At 52.3% G+C, this 13,070-nt stretch overlaps 1 protein-coding gene across 5 annotated transcripts in view; it reads left to right on the plus strand.

Moving 5' to 3' along the window:
- Window positions 1-13,070, plus strand: part of LOC125449941 (IQ motif and SEC7 domain-containing protein 2) — a 220,772-nt gene that overhangs the window by 154,904 nt on the left and 52,798 nt on the right. Inside the window, exon 1 of one of the 5 annotated variants that reach the window (XM_059643216.1) lies at window positions 6,567-6,653. The exons of the other annotated variants lie outside the window; for them this stretch is intronic. Within the exon in view, the coding sequence (XP_059499199.1) occupies window positions 6,589-6,653 (65 nt within the window). The 5' untranslated portion in view covers window positions 6,567-6,588. Of the gene's footprint in view, window positions 1-6,566; window positions 6,654-13,070 lie in introns of those variants that run through there. 5 annotated transcript variants of the gene reach the window in all.

The raw sequence follows: 13,070 nt of genomic DNA on the forward strand, positions 1-13,070 counted from the left end.
AGTGCTGAGGGAGCGGGCACTGTCGGAGGGTCAGTGCTGAGGGAGCAGGCACTGTCGGAGGGTCAGTGCTGAGGGACCGCCGCACTGTCGGAGGGTCAGTGCTGAGGGAGCAGGCACTGTCGGAGGGTCAGTGCTGAGGGAGCGGGCACTGTCGGAGGGTCAGTGCTGAGGGAGCGGGCACTGTCGGAGGGTCAGTGCTGAGGGAGCGGGCACTGTCGGAGGGTCAGTGCTGAGGGAGCGGGCACTGTCGGAGGGTCAGTGCTGAGGGAGCAGGCACTGTCGAAGGGTCAGTGCTGAGGGAGTGGGCACTGTCGGAGGGTCAGTGCTGAGGGAGTGGGCACTGTCGGAGGGTCAGTGCTGAGGGAGCGGCTGCTGTCACTTTGATAAATGCAGATTACATTCACCCCAAAATTACGTCTCTTTCCTTAGCTGGTTTTCCTTAAAACCATTCTGGCAAACATGTCTGATGAAGGGTCAAATCATGCTCTTTGTCTGTCTCCTGTTTCAGTCTCCCTCTGTGTCTCTCTCTGTCCCTCCCTCTCTCTCTCTCTGACTCCCTGTGTCTTTCTCTGTTCCTCTCTGTCCCTCCGTCTCTTTCTCTGTGTGTCTCTCTCTGTCTGTGTGTCTGATAATCTGTGTCTTTGTGTCTGTCTCTTTGTTCACTGTCTGTCTACATCTCTCCCCGTCTCTCTCTCTCAGTCTCTCTCTGACACTCTGTGTCCCACTCCCTCTCTCTCTCTCTATGTCTGTCCACCTCCCTCTCTCTCTGTATCTCCCTGTGTTTGTGTTTCATACAGATAGTCTGATGGTCCGCTGGAATTGTGTTTATGTGTGTGTGTGTGTGTGTGTGTGTGTGTGTGAGAGAGAGAGAGAGAGAGAGGTGGGGGGTGGGGAGTGGCGAGTGGGCAGAAAGGAAGTGATAGATTCTGATGTGGAACTGAATCCCCAGATGAAACACAGTGTGGTTGGTTGGGTGAGGGTGGGGGTGGGGGTGGGGGATAAAGTCTGTAGGGTTTCGGGACGGAAGTGAGACCTTGTGACATGTGAGCAGCGAACTCGTGTGCTCCCGAGCTGGCTGCTATTCCCCCAAGTGTGGCAACACCTCTTCACTCATATTGTGGAGGGGCTTCTTGGGGACCGCCACCTCTCTTCACTCCAATTCCACCGCTGCCCGCTTTGCCAACACTGTCCTAGTGACTCCTCAGCACCAGTCCCCACTAACCTCACTGTTCAACGGGGGCAGGATTGGGCACTGCTGCGATGCCCACCATGACCAATCAGCCTGGTACTGTTCATGAGATTGGGGCAAGACCAATGCAAAAAGTGGGCATGTGGGAGGGGAAGGGAGAGCCCATATGGATGGGGCCCGGTCTACGATGCCTCCCACAGTCAAATAACTGTTCACTAAAGTCGAGGATGAGGGACGCTCGAATGTAACTGTTTGGAAGCTTTGCTGCAACGTGTATCTGGAAGGTGTTGGGATGGAGGGGGTGGGGGCAAGATAATGTGGTTTCTTGTGATATTCCCCCACTCTCCGGGACCTGACACATCATCCTGAAAATCTGGCTTCAGCCACATTCTCCATCTGTGTTACAGTCATACAGTAGCCCTGGTATCAGATAACATGGGCTCTAACTGTCCCCCTCCTTATCACCAAGGCCAGCACACTGCTCTGCCCATCGCCTGTCAGCACAAGATGGAGAGAGAGAGAGTCTCGGTGGGAGGGGAGAGAGAGAGAGAGACTTGGAGGGAGAGAGAGAGAGAGACTTGGAGGGGGGATAGAGAGAGACAGAGAGAGAGTTTGGGAGGGAGGGAGAGAGAGAGAGAGACTTGGAGGGGGGATAGAGAGAGACAGAGAGAGTTTGGGAGGGAGGGAGAGAGAGTGAGAGAGAGAGTCATGGAGGGGGGATAGAGAGAGACAGAGAGAGAGTTTGGGAGGGAGAGAGAAAGCGAGAGACTTGGAGGAAGTGAGAGAGAGAGAGACAGCGACAGAGAGAGGGGGAGAGACTGGGAGACTGAGTGAGAGCGAGAGATAGAGAGTGGTTGAGAGGGGGAAAGAAATGGAGAGTGAATGAGAGGGAGAGACTTAGACAGAGAACGGGTGAGAGAAAGAGTCTGGAAGAATGAGTGAGAGGGAGATGCAGAGGATGGAGAGAGATCATTCAGAGAAGAGAGAGAAGGAGAGACTGGGAAAATGAATGGAAGGGTGAGATGGAGAGTATGTGTGAGAGAGAGAGAAAGAAACAGGGAGAGTGAATGAGGAGGAGAGACATTGACAGAGCGAGGGTGAGAGAGGGAGTCTGGGAGGGTAGGTGACAGGGAGAGATGGGAAGAATTAGAGAGGAAGAAACGGTGAGAGTGAATGAGCTGAAGAGACAGGGAGATAGAGAGAGGGTGAGAGAGTGAGACCAGGAGAGTCAGTGAAAAGGACAGAGTGAGTGAGTCAGAGGAAAAAATAGAGATATATCCTCACTTCATCTCTGTCTCTGTATCTGTCTCTCTCTCTGTCTTTGGCTTCACCTCTTTGTATCTCCTTCTCTGTCTTTTTTTCTCTCTCACTGTCTGTCTCCTCTGTGCCTCTCTCTCTCTCTCTCTCTCTCTCTGTCTCTCTCACTGTCTCTCTCTCTCTTACACACTGTCTTTCTCTGTCTCTCCCTAGCACTTTCTCTCTCTCTCACTCTCACTCACTGCCTCTCTCCCTCTCTCACTGTCTCTCTCTATCACTCTATCTCTCACTCTCTCTTTTTCTCTCTCTCACTGTCTATCTCCTTCTCTGTGCCTTTCTCTCTCTCCCCTTCTTTGTGTCTCCACTCTCTCTCTCTCTCTCTCTCACTGTCTCTCTCACTGTCTCTCTCACTCGCTCTTACACACTGTCTTTCTCTGCCTCTCCCTGGCACTTTATCTCTCTTTCTCTCTTTCTCTCTCTCTCTCTCTCTCTCACTGTCTCTCTCACTATCTCTCTCTCTCTCTTACACACTGTCTTTCTCTGTCTCTCCCTGGCACTTTATCTCTCTTTCTCTCTCTCTCTCTCTCTCTCACTGACTCTCTCTCTCACTATCTCACTCTCACTCACTGCCTCTTTCCCTTTCTCACTGTCTCTCTCTGTCTGTCTCTCTCTCTCTCACGTGCTGGCGGTCATCATGGATGTGTCCAGGAGCAGCCCTTGTCGATCCTTGTGGATATTTGTTTCTTTTTGCCCACATCCCTCGTTGCAGTCCCTGCCTGACCTTCATTCTTCGCACATCTCCTTTCTATGTCTGTCTCTGGCTTTCACGTTTGGTCTCATTGACCTGGGCAGTGACCCAGGACATGGTAGCCTCTTAATGCACCGTCAAAACATTGCGGACTCAGGGACTACTCCACAGATTTCTACAAGTAAACAGGCAGTGCTGACGGAGTGGGCACTGTCGGAGGGTCAGTGCTGAGGGAGTGGGCACTGTCAGAGAGTCAGTGCTGAGGGAGTGGGCACTGTCGGAGGGTCAGTGCTGACGGAGTGGGCACTGTCGGAGGGTCAGTGCTGAGGGAGTGGGCACTGTCAGAGAGTCAGTGCTGAGGGAGTGGGCACTGTCAGAAGGTCAGTGCTGAGGGAGCGGGCACTGTCGGAGGGTCAGTGCTGAGGGAGTGGGCACTGTCGGAGGGTCAGTGCTGAGGGAGTGGGCACCGTCAGAAGGTCAGTGCTGAGGGAGTGGGCACTGTCAGAGAGTCAGTGCTGAGGGAGTGGGCACTGTCAGAAGGTCAGTGCTGAGGGAGCAGGCACTGTCGGAGAAGGTCAGTGCTGAGGGAGCGGGCACTGTCGGAGGGTCAGTGCTGAGGGAGCGGGCACTGTCAGAGGGTCAGTGCTGAGGGAGTGGGCACTGTCAGAGAGTCAGTGCTGAGGGAGTGGGCACTGTCGGAGGGTCAGTGCTGACGGAGTGGGCACTGTCAGAGAGTCAGTGCTGAGGGAGCGGGCACTGTCAGAGGGTCAGTGCTGAGGGAGCAGGCACTGTAGGACGGTCAGTGCTGAGGGACCGGACACTGACGGAGAGTCAGTGCCGAGGGAGTGCTGCACTGTCGGAGGGCCAGTGCTGACGGAGCGGGCACTGTAGGACGGTCAGTGCTGAGGGAGCGGGCACTGACGGAGAGTCAGTGCTGAGGGAGTGGGCACTGTAGGACGGTCAGTGCTGAGGGAGCGGGCACTGTCGGAGGGTCAGTGCTGAGGGAGCGCTGCACTGTCGGAGGGTCAGTGCTGAGGGAGCGCTGCACTGTCGGAGGGTCAGTGCTGAGGGAGCCGGCATTGTTCAGCTGGAATGAGACAGTAAACCAGAAACCCCCTGTCTGCTCTCTTGGGTGGATGTAAAAGTCCCCACAGCCCCCCTTATAACAAGGTCTTGGTCAGCGAGTTTCCCCGGATCTTGCTTCGTATCAAATTCTTTTTGTTGTAGCAAATCTGCCGAGTAATTTCTCGGTTTCTACATCTCTCACTGTAAGCATCAGGTTTGTGAATGATTAATGAAGCAGCCTCCTTACATCACCTTTCTCTAACAATGTGTGAATCCTCTCTAGGCAGATAAGTGACTGAGTCTCGTCTTCCAGCCCCTTGACCATTATCTCCCTCTCCGTCTCCCTCTCTCTCTCCCTCTCCGTCTCCCTCTCTCTCTCCCTCTCTCTCTCCCTCTCCGTCTCCCTCTCTCTCTCCCACACACTGCCTCCCTCTCTGTCACTCTGCCCTCCCTCTGCTTGTCACTCTCTGTTTACATCTCTCTCCCTCCTTCTCTCTCTCTCTGTCTGTCTCCCACCATCTCTCCCTCTCTACCTCTCTCCCTGATTATACCCCTGTCTCCATTGCACCCTCTCTCTCAGTCTCCCTTTCCCGCACTCTCTACCTCTTTCTCTATCTCTCACCCCTTCTCGCTCTGTGTCCCTCTCCACATCTGTATGTCTCCCTGTCTCACCCCCTCTTTCTCCATGTCTGACTGACACCTTCTCACCATGTCCCTCCCCCTCCCTCTGCATTGCCCCTTCTCTCTCATGCCTTCGCACTTCCTCTCTCTCTGTCTATGTCTCACATACCTCGTCCGCACCATCTCTGCCTCACTGCCACTCTCACTGTCTCTCCCTTTATCAATAACCACCCACCACCCCCACTTTCCTTGCCTGCCTCCTCCCAGCACTCACTTCCTCTTTTACCCTGGGCTCTCCCCACCCTTGTGTGGGGCGGGTGCAGCATTTGAGGGAGGGGCTGACAGATAAAGCTGGGTCAACATCTGTAGGAATCTCACACACCCCCCCCACACACACACACTCACACACACAGACACACACACACAAACACAGACAGACACACTCACACACACACACACACCCACACACACACACTCACACACTCTGTCTCACACACACCCACACACACGCACAGACACACACACACATACAGACACACACTCACACACACACACACTCACACACTCTGTCTCACACACACAAACACAGACAGACACACTCACACACACACACACACACACACAAACACAGACACACACACACACACACACACACACACACACACACTCACACACACACACACACACACACACACACACACACACAATTTCCGGGCAGTCACACTGTGAGATAACAGGAGAGAAACCCGGCCTGTACTGAAGGCAGCACTGTGGCCCTGGGAGACTGGTCCTGTGCCACAGCTGTCAACGGGTTTTAAAGAATGGGAAGAATGCGGAAAGACAGGGGAATCTCTGAGACTGGAGTTCTCACAGCGAGGCCGAGCCCTCCCTAGTGTCAGGGTCAGCTGCAGTGAGGCAGGAAACTGGTATGACAGGGTGGCACTCAGGAACTGGAGGATATTAATGAAAGACTGTTACACAGGAACAGAAGGCCATTCAGCCCCCATCCTCGATCCTGTTACACAGGAACTCGAGGCCATTCAGCCCCCATCCTCAATCCTGTTAAACAGGAACTGGAGGCCATTCAGCCCCCATCCTCGATCCTGTTAAACAGGAACTGGAGGCCATTCAGCCCCCGTCCTCAATCCTGTTAAACAGGAACTGGAGGCCATTCGGCCCCCGTCCTCGATCCTGTTAAACAGGGGTGGTGTGATTCCTGTTTGTCATTTTATTTTCGTCTCCCCCGACTGTGCCTTCCGCTGCATAGTCAAATGGGGTGCTCCGCTTCCTGTCTGCAACCCTTCCCCTCCCCTCCCCTCCCCTCACCCCCCAACCCTGCCATCATGTGGTTGTTCTTTTGTGACCCCCCCACCCTGGGTGTGGGATGGGTCCCATCAGGCCATGTGCAGTTGGCCAAGTGAGGCTTTGCAGCTGCCAATTGCATTTGGGGTGAAGGGGCTTGTGTTTGCAGTGCGTGTGGGTGTATTGGTGGTGGGGGGGGGTATTCTGGGAGAAGTGGGGAGGGGCTGGACAGTGAACTAGCACTGACAGGCTGCCTCCTATCGTCAGTGGGTGGAGCTGGCTGGCCGTAAACATCTGTTGGAAATGGAGGATTGAAAGCCAGAGATCGGGGGAGAGAGGGAGAGAGAGGGAGCGAGGCAGAGAGAGAGGGAGAGAGCTGAACCCATACATACATACACAGAGGAGCATGTGGTGCCTGCACTGTACCTCCCCGAGAACCCGGTCCATCCTACACCGCAGACTCTCCAGATGGTAAGCAGCCCTGCCAGGCAGCCCCTGCAAACAGCACCAGAGTCTCTGATCACTGGCATCCTCTCCACACACCTCCCCCCCCATCCCATCCCCCCAACACACACGGGATTCCCGGGAATCTCATCTGTTCCCTAGCAACTTCTCCAGCCTCTCCCCTCCCATCTCCCCCACCCCAACATCTCTGCGTCTCTGTCAACAGAGTATTTCCATCCCTCTTTCTCACCATCTCACTGTCTCTTTCTCTCTTTCTGTATCCCTCTCTTCTCTTTATTTTTCTTTCCCTCTATCTATGTGTCTCTCTTTCTCTCCCTCACTGCTTGTCACTGTCGCTTTCTGACCATATCTCTCTATGTCTATTTTTTCTTATCTCTCTGTTTTTCTCTCTTACCCCCTCTCTATTCCTCTCTCTCTCTCTCTCTTTCCTTCTCTCCCTCCATCAGCCTCTCTCTCTCTCCTTCTCTCCCTCTGTCAACCTGCCTCTCCCTCCTCTCTCTCTCTTTCCTTCTCTCCCTCCATCAGCCTCTCTCTCTCTCTCTCTCCTTCTCTCCCTCTGTCAACCTGCCTCTCCCTCCTCTCTCTCTCCCTTTCCTTCTCTCCCTCCATCAGCCTCTCTCTTTCTCTCTCCTTCTCTCCCTCTGTCAACCTGCCTCTCCCTCCTCCCTCTCTTCCTCTCCCTCCAGCCTGCTGTCTCTCCCTGCCCCTCCTCTATTATCCATGTCAGATTATTTCTTTTTCAGTGGTGCCCCCACCCTCCCCTATCACTCTCAACTCTCTGTTTAACTGTGTCCTGGGCCCCTCACTCCCAACCCGCACCCCCCCACCCCCCCAACACACACACACACACACACACACACACACACACACACACACACACACACACACACACATACACACACACACACACAGAGTCACATACAGACACACACACACTGTCATACACACACTCTTACACTCACACATACACACACACGCTCGCACACAGACATGCGCACACACACTGTCACATACAGACACACACACACTCTCACACTCACACATACACACACACGCTCGCACACAGACATGCGCACACACACTGTCACATACAGACACACACACACACTGTCATTCACACAGACACATATACACACACACACTCACCCAGACACACACTGTCATTTGCACTGTCACATACAGACACACAGAAAAACACACACACACACATACACACACACACACACACACACAGTCACATACAGACACACACACACACTGTCATACACACACTCTCACACTCACACATACACACACACACTCGCACACAGACATGCGCACACACACTGTCATACACACATTCACACGGACACGTATACACACACACACTCACCCAGACACACACTGTCATTTGCACTGTCACATACAGACACACAGAAAAACACACACACACACACACACACACACACACACACACACTCACATATAGTCTCACTCACACACTTCCTTACACACAGTCTCTCTCTCACACATTCACTCACTCGTACTCAGTCTCACTTACCTGTTCGTTCACACGCACTCTTTCTCACATGCAGTCTCTCTCTCACACACACACACACACACACACACACACTCTGTGTCACACATACTCTGTCTCACATGCAGTCTCTCTTACACACACATACTCTCACACACACACACTCTCTCACACATACTCTCTCTCACACACATTCTCTCACATACACTCTCACACTCTCTCTCACACACACACACACACACTTTCACACGTTCTCTCTCTCATGCACACACACACACACACACACACACACACACACACACAGTGTCACGCATACTCTGTCTCACATGCAGTCTCTCTTACACACACATACTCTCACACACACACTCTCTCACACATACTCTCTCTCTCACACAGACACACACTTTCACACGTTCTCTGTCTCACGCACTCACACATGCACACGCGCACACGCACACACACACACATACGCACACACTCTCTCACCACGCACACACACACACACTCTCTCACCACGCACACACACACACATACACGCACACTTTACCTCTCTCACACACACTCTCTCACACATACTCTCTCACTCACTCACATACTGATCTGAAGATGAAGATATGGGGGTGGAGAGGACAGTCTGACACTGGGTGAAATGCTCATTGGGAGATCCCCTGCTGAAGTGATGGATCGAATGGCCTCTTTCTCGACTGGAAGAGCTCTGTGATCCTGACTCCCAGTGTAGGTTGACTTCTACGTCAGGCTTGGGAATTTGAGTGGTACACAAATCCCAGATTCTGACCCCCACACCCAATCAGTGAGATTCCTGACACACAACATGATTGTTAAAAAGGGATTTTTCAGGAGATCTCACTGTCTGGGCTGACATTTCTTCCATGTCCCTAATTACCCCTCCAAGGAGGTGAGCTGCACCTTGACCCGCTGCAGTCCCCGTGAGATGTAGGGACACCCCGCACTGTGCCCCCGCTAGGAAGGAAGGCGCAGGATTCCGACCCTGACAACACTGATGGAACGGGCCTGTTATGGTTCCCAATCGGGATGGTGTGGGCGAGGTACTCGAAGGGGGACTTACCCGCTGCATCAGCCACTCGTCACCCTTCTGGTGGGGGATGGGGGTGGGGGGTAGAGGTGGCGGGTTTGGAAGGTGCTGCCGGAGGAGCCTGGGCACGTTGCTGCATTGTGTCTCGCAGAAAGCGCACCATGTTGCTGTGCATCGGCAGGGGAGGGAGGGGGTGTTGAAGGTCGGGGTTAGTGTGTCGACCAAGTGTTGGGGGCGAAGTGTGGACAGAGGGAGTGAGTGTTGAAGGTGGCGGTATAGCGTGCAGATTGAGCAGACAGGGGGCTGCTCTGTCCTGAATGGTGTTGAGCTTCTCGAGTGTTGTTGGAGCTGCCCCCATCCAGGGCAAGTGGGGAGTATTCCATCACACTCCTGACTTGTGCTTTGTCGGTTTGGTTGTTGGGGGGGGGGTAGTCGGGAAGATAATTTCTTGCAGGATTCCCAGCCTCTGACCTGCTGTTGTATCTGCAGTATAGGTATGGGGCTGATTCACAGTTCAGTTTCTGGCCAATGGTAACCCCCAGTGGGAGACTCAGTGAGGGGTAGCAGCATTGAACTTCAAGGAGGGTGGGGGCAATGGTTAGATCTCTTGGAGATGGTCATTGCCTGACCCTCAGGTGCCCCAGTGAGATGAGGCAGTGGGGAACCAGAGGCAAAGGATTATTTTTGAGCTGCTGTGATCTCAGATGTTCTTCCCGAAACGGTTGGGAAGCAGATTCCACAGGAACTTGCAGAGTGGGGCAAATTCCAGGGTGAGGGAGGGGAGGAGTGCAGACAGAATGAGAGAGAAAAGAATTACAAGACTGTGGGAGAAAGATTGGGCACAGGGAGTGAGTGCATCCAATCGTTCAAAGAGCCAGACCAGGATTGATGGGTTGAATAGCCTCCTGCTGCGTTGTCTTTCCTTCCTATCCTGACAGATTGAATTTCCTCTGTAAGATTGATGAGCAGGGAGCCCCTTCCCAAAGGGAAGGAGTTCAGAAAGGGGTAACGGAGGGAGAGTGAGCAACCATAGGGCAGGGGATAGAGAGAGAGTGAGAGGCAGGGATAGAGAGAGTGTGAGAGTCGGGGATAGAGAGAGTGTGAGAGTCAGGGATAGAGAGAGTGCGAGAGTCGGGGATAGAGAGAGTGCGAGAGTCGGGGATAGAGAGAGTGTGAGAGTTGGGGATAGAGAGAGTGTGAGAGTCGGGGATAGAGAGAGTGCGAGAGTCAGGGATAGAGTGAGTGTGAGAGTCGGGGATAGAGAGAGTGCGAGAGTCGGGGATAGAGAGAGTGTGAGAGTCGGGGATAGAGAGAGTGAGGAAGTTAGGGATAGTTAGAGTATGAGAGTCAGGGATGGAGAGCATGTGATAGTCAGAGATAGAGAGAATCTGAGAGTCAAGAATAGGGAACGTGTGAGAGTCAGGGATGGAGAGAATGTGATAGTCAGGGCTAGTCAGAGTGTGAGAATCAGAGATTGAGAGAGTGTGAGAGACGGGGATAGAGAGACTGAGAGAGACGGGGATAGAGAGACTGAGAGAGACGGGGATAGAGAGACTGAGAGAGTCAGAGACGGAGCGAATGTGAGAGTCAGAGATGAAGCAAGTGTGAGAGTCAGAGATAGAGTGAATGTGAGAGTCAGGGATAGAGAGAAAATGAGAGTCAGGGATAGAGAGAGTGTGAAAATCAGGGATAGGGAGAGTGAGAGAGTCAGGGATAGAGTGAGTGTGAGAGTTATGGTTAGAGAGACTGCAAGAGTCAAGGATAGAGAGAGTGTGAAAGTCAGAGATAGAGAGAGTTTGAGAGTCAGAAATAGAGAAAGCACGAGAGTTGGATAGAGAGAATGTGAGTCGGAGATAGAGACAAGGAGAGAAAGTCTGGGATATAGATGAGGCTAAAGGATAGTGAGAGGGAACAAGAGTGGGAATCACAGATTGAGGGACTGTGAGGGTGACTGTCAGAGTGTGGGATAGAGCAGGGAATGAGAGTCGGAAGACAGAAAGAACATAGTGGAGAGCTGATCTACGGAACAAAGTGAGGGGGAGAGTGTTTGTGGATGGGTGGGAGTGTATATGCATTGGTGTGGGAGTTTATATGGAGCTGGGGGGTGTGTATATGGAGCAGTGGTGTGTATACACAGAGCTTGGGTGTGTGAGTATGGAGTGGGGATATATATATATATATATATATATATATGGAATTGGGGTGCGCATATGGAGCTGGGTGTTTATAAACAGAGCTGGTGTGTGTGTATATGCGGAGCTGTAGTGTTTCTATATGGAGTGGGGCTGTGTCTATATGGAGCTGGGAGTGTGAGCATGCGGAGTTAGGGTGTGTATACATGGAATTGGGATGTGTATACATGGAGTTGGGGTGTGTGTATGGAGCTGGAGTGTGTGTACATGGAGCCAGGGTGTGAGTATATGGAGCTGGGGTGTGTATATGGAACTGATGTGCTTGTGTGGAGCTGGTCTATGTATATATGGAGCTGGAATGTGCATATATGGAGTTGGAGACATAGAGCTGGGGTGTGTGTATATGGTGCTGGGAGTGTATAGACGGAGCTGGGTTTTTGTAAAAGGAGTTGGGCCATGTGTACTGAGCTGGGGTGTGTATATGGAGCTGGGGTGTGAATATGGAGCTGGGGTGTGAATATGGAGCAGGTGTGTGTGTATATCGAGCTAGGGTGTGAATATGGAGCAGGTGTGTGTGTATATGGAGCTGGTATGTGTATATGGAGCTAGTGTGTGTGTATATGGAGCTGGGGTGTGAATATGGAGCAGGTGTGTGTGTATATGGAGCTGGTATGTGTATATGGAGCTAGTGTGTGTGTATATGGAGCTAGTGTGTGTGTATATGGAGCAGGTCTGTGTGTACTGAGCTGGGGTATTTGTATATGGAGCTGGGGTATTTGTATATGGAGCTGGTATGTGTATATGAAGCTAGTGTGTGTGTATATGGAGCTGGGGTGTGAATATGGAGCAGGTGTGTGTGTATATGGAGCTGGTATGTGTATATGGAGCTAGTGTGTGTGTATATGGAGCTAGTGTGTGTGTATATGGAGCAGGTCTGTGTGTACTGAGCTGGGGTATTTGTATATGGAGCTGGGGTATTTGTATATGGAGCTGGTATGTGTATATGAAGCTAGTGTGTGTGTATATGGAGCTGGGGTGTGAATATGGAGCAGGGGTGTGTGTATATCGAGCTGGGGTGTGAATATGGAGCAGGTGTGTGTGTATATGGAGCTGGTATGTGTATATGGAGCTAGTGTGTGTGTATATGGAGCTGGTGTGTGTGTATATGGAGCTAGTGTGTGTGTATATGGAGCTGGGGTGTGAATATGGAGCAGGTGTGTGTGTATATCGAGCTGGGGTGTGAATATGGAGCAGGTGTGTGTGTATATGGAGCTGGTATGTGTATATGGAGCAGGTGTGTGTGTATATGGAGCTGGGGTGTGTGTATATCGAGCTGGGGTGTGAATATGGAGCAGATGTGTGTGTATATCGAGCTGGGGTGTGAATATGGAGCAGGTGTGTGTGTATATGGAGCTGGGGTGTGAATATGGAGCAGGTGTGTGTGTATATGGAGCTAGTGTGTGTGTATATGGAGCTGGGGTGTGAATATGGAGCAGGTGTGTGTGTATATGGAGCTGGTATGTGTATATGGAGCAGGTGTGTGTGTGTATACGGAGCTAGGGTGTATATATGGGGCAGCTGTGTGTGTATATGGAGCTGGTATGTGTATATGGAGCAGGTGTGTGTGACTGTGGAGCAGGAGTGTGCGAATACGGGGCAGGTGTGTGTGTGTATACGGAGCTGGGGAGTGTATTCAGGGCAAGTGTGTGTGTATATGGAGC

This window comes from Stegostoma tigrinum, chromosome 49, assembly GCF_030684315.1.
Source record: "Stegostoma tigrinum isolate sSteTig4 chromosome 49, sSteTig4.hap1, whole genome shotgun sequence".
Taxonomy (NCBI): Eukaryota; Metazoa; Chordata; class Chondrichthyes; order Orectolobiformes; family Stegostomatidae; genus Stegostoma; species Stegostoma tigrinum.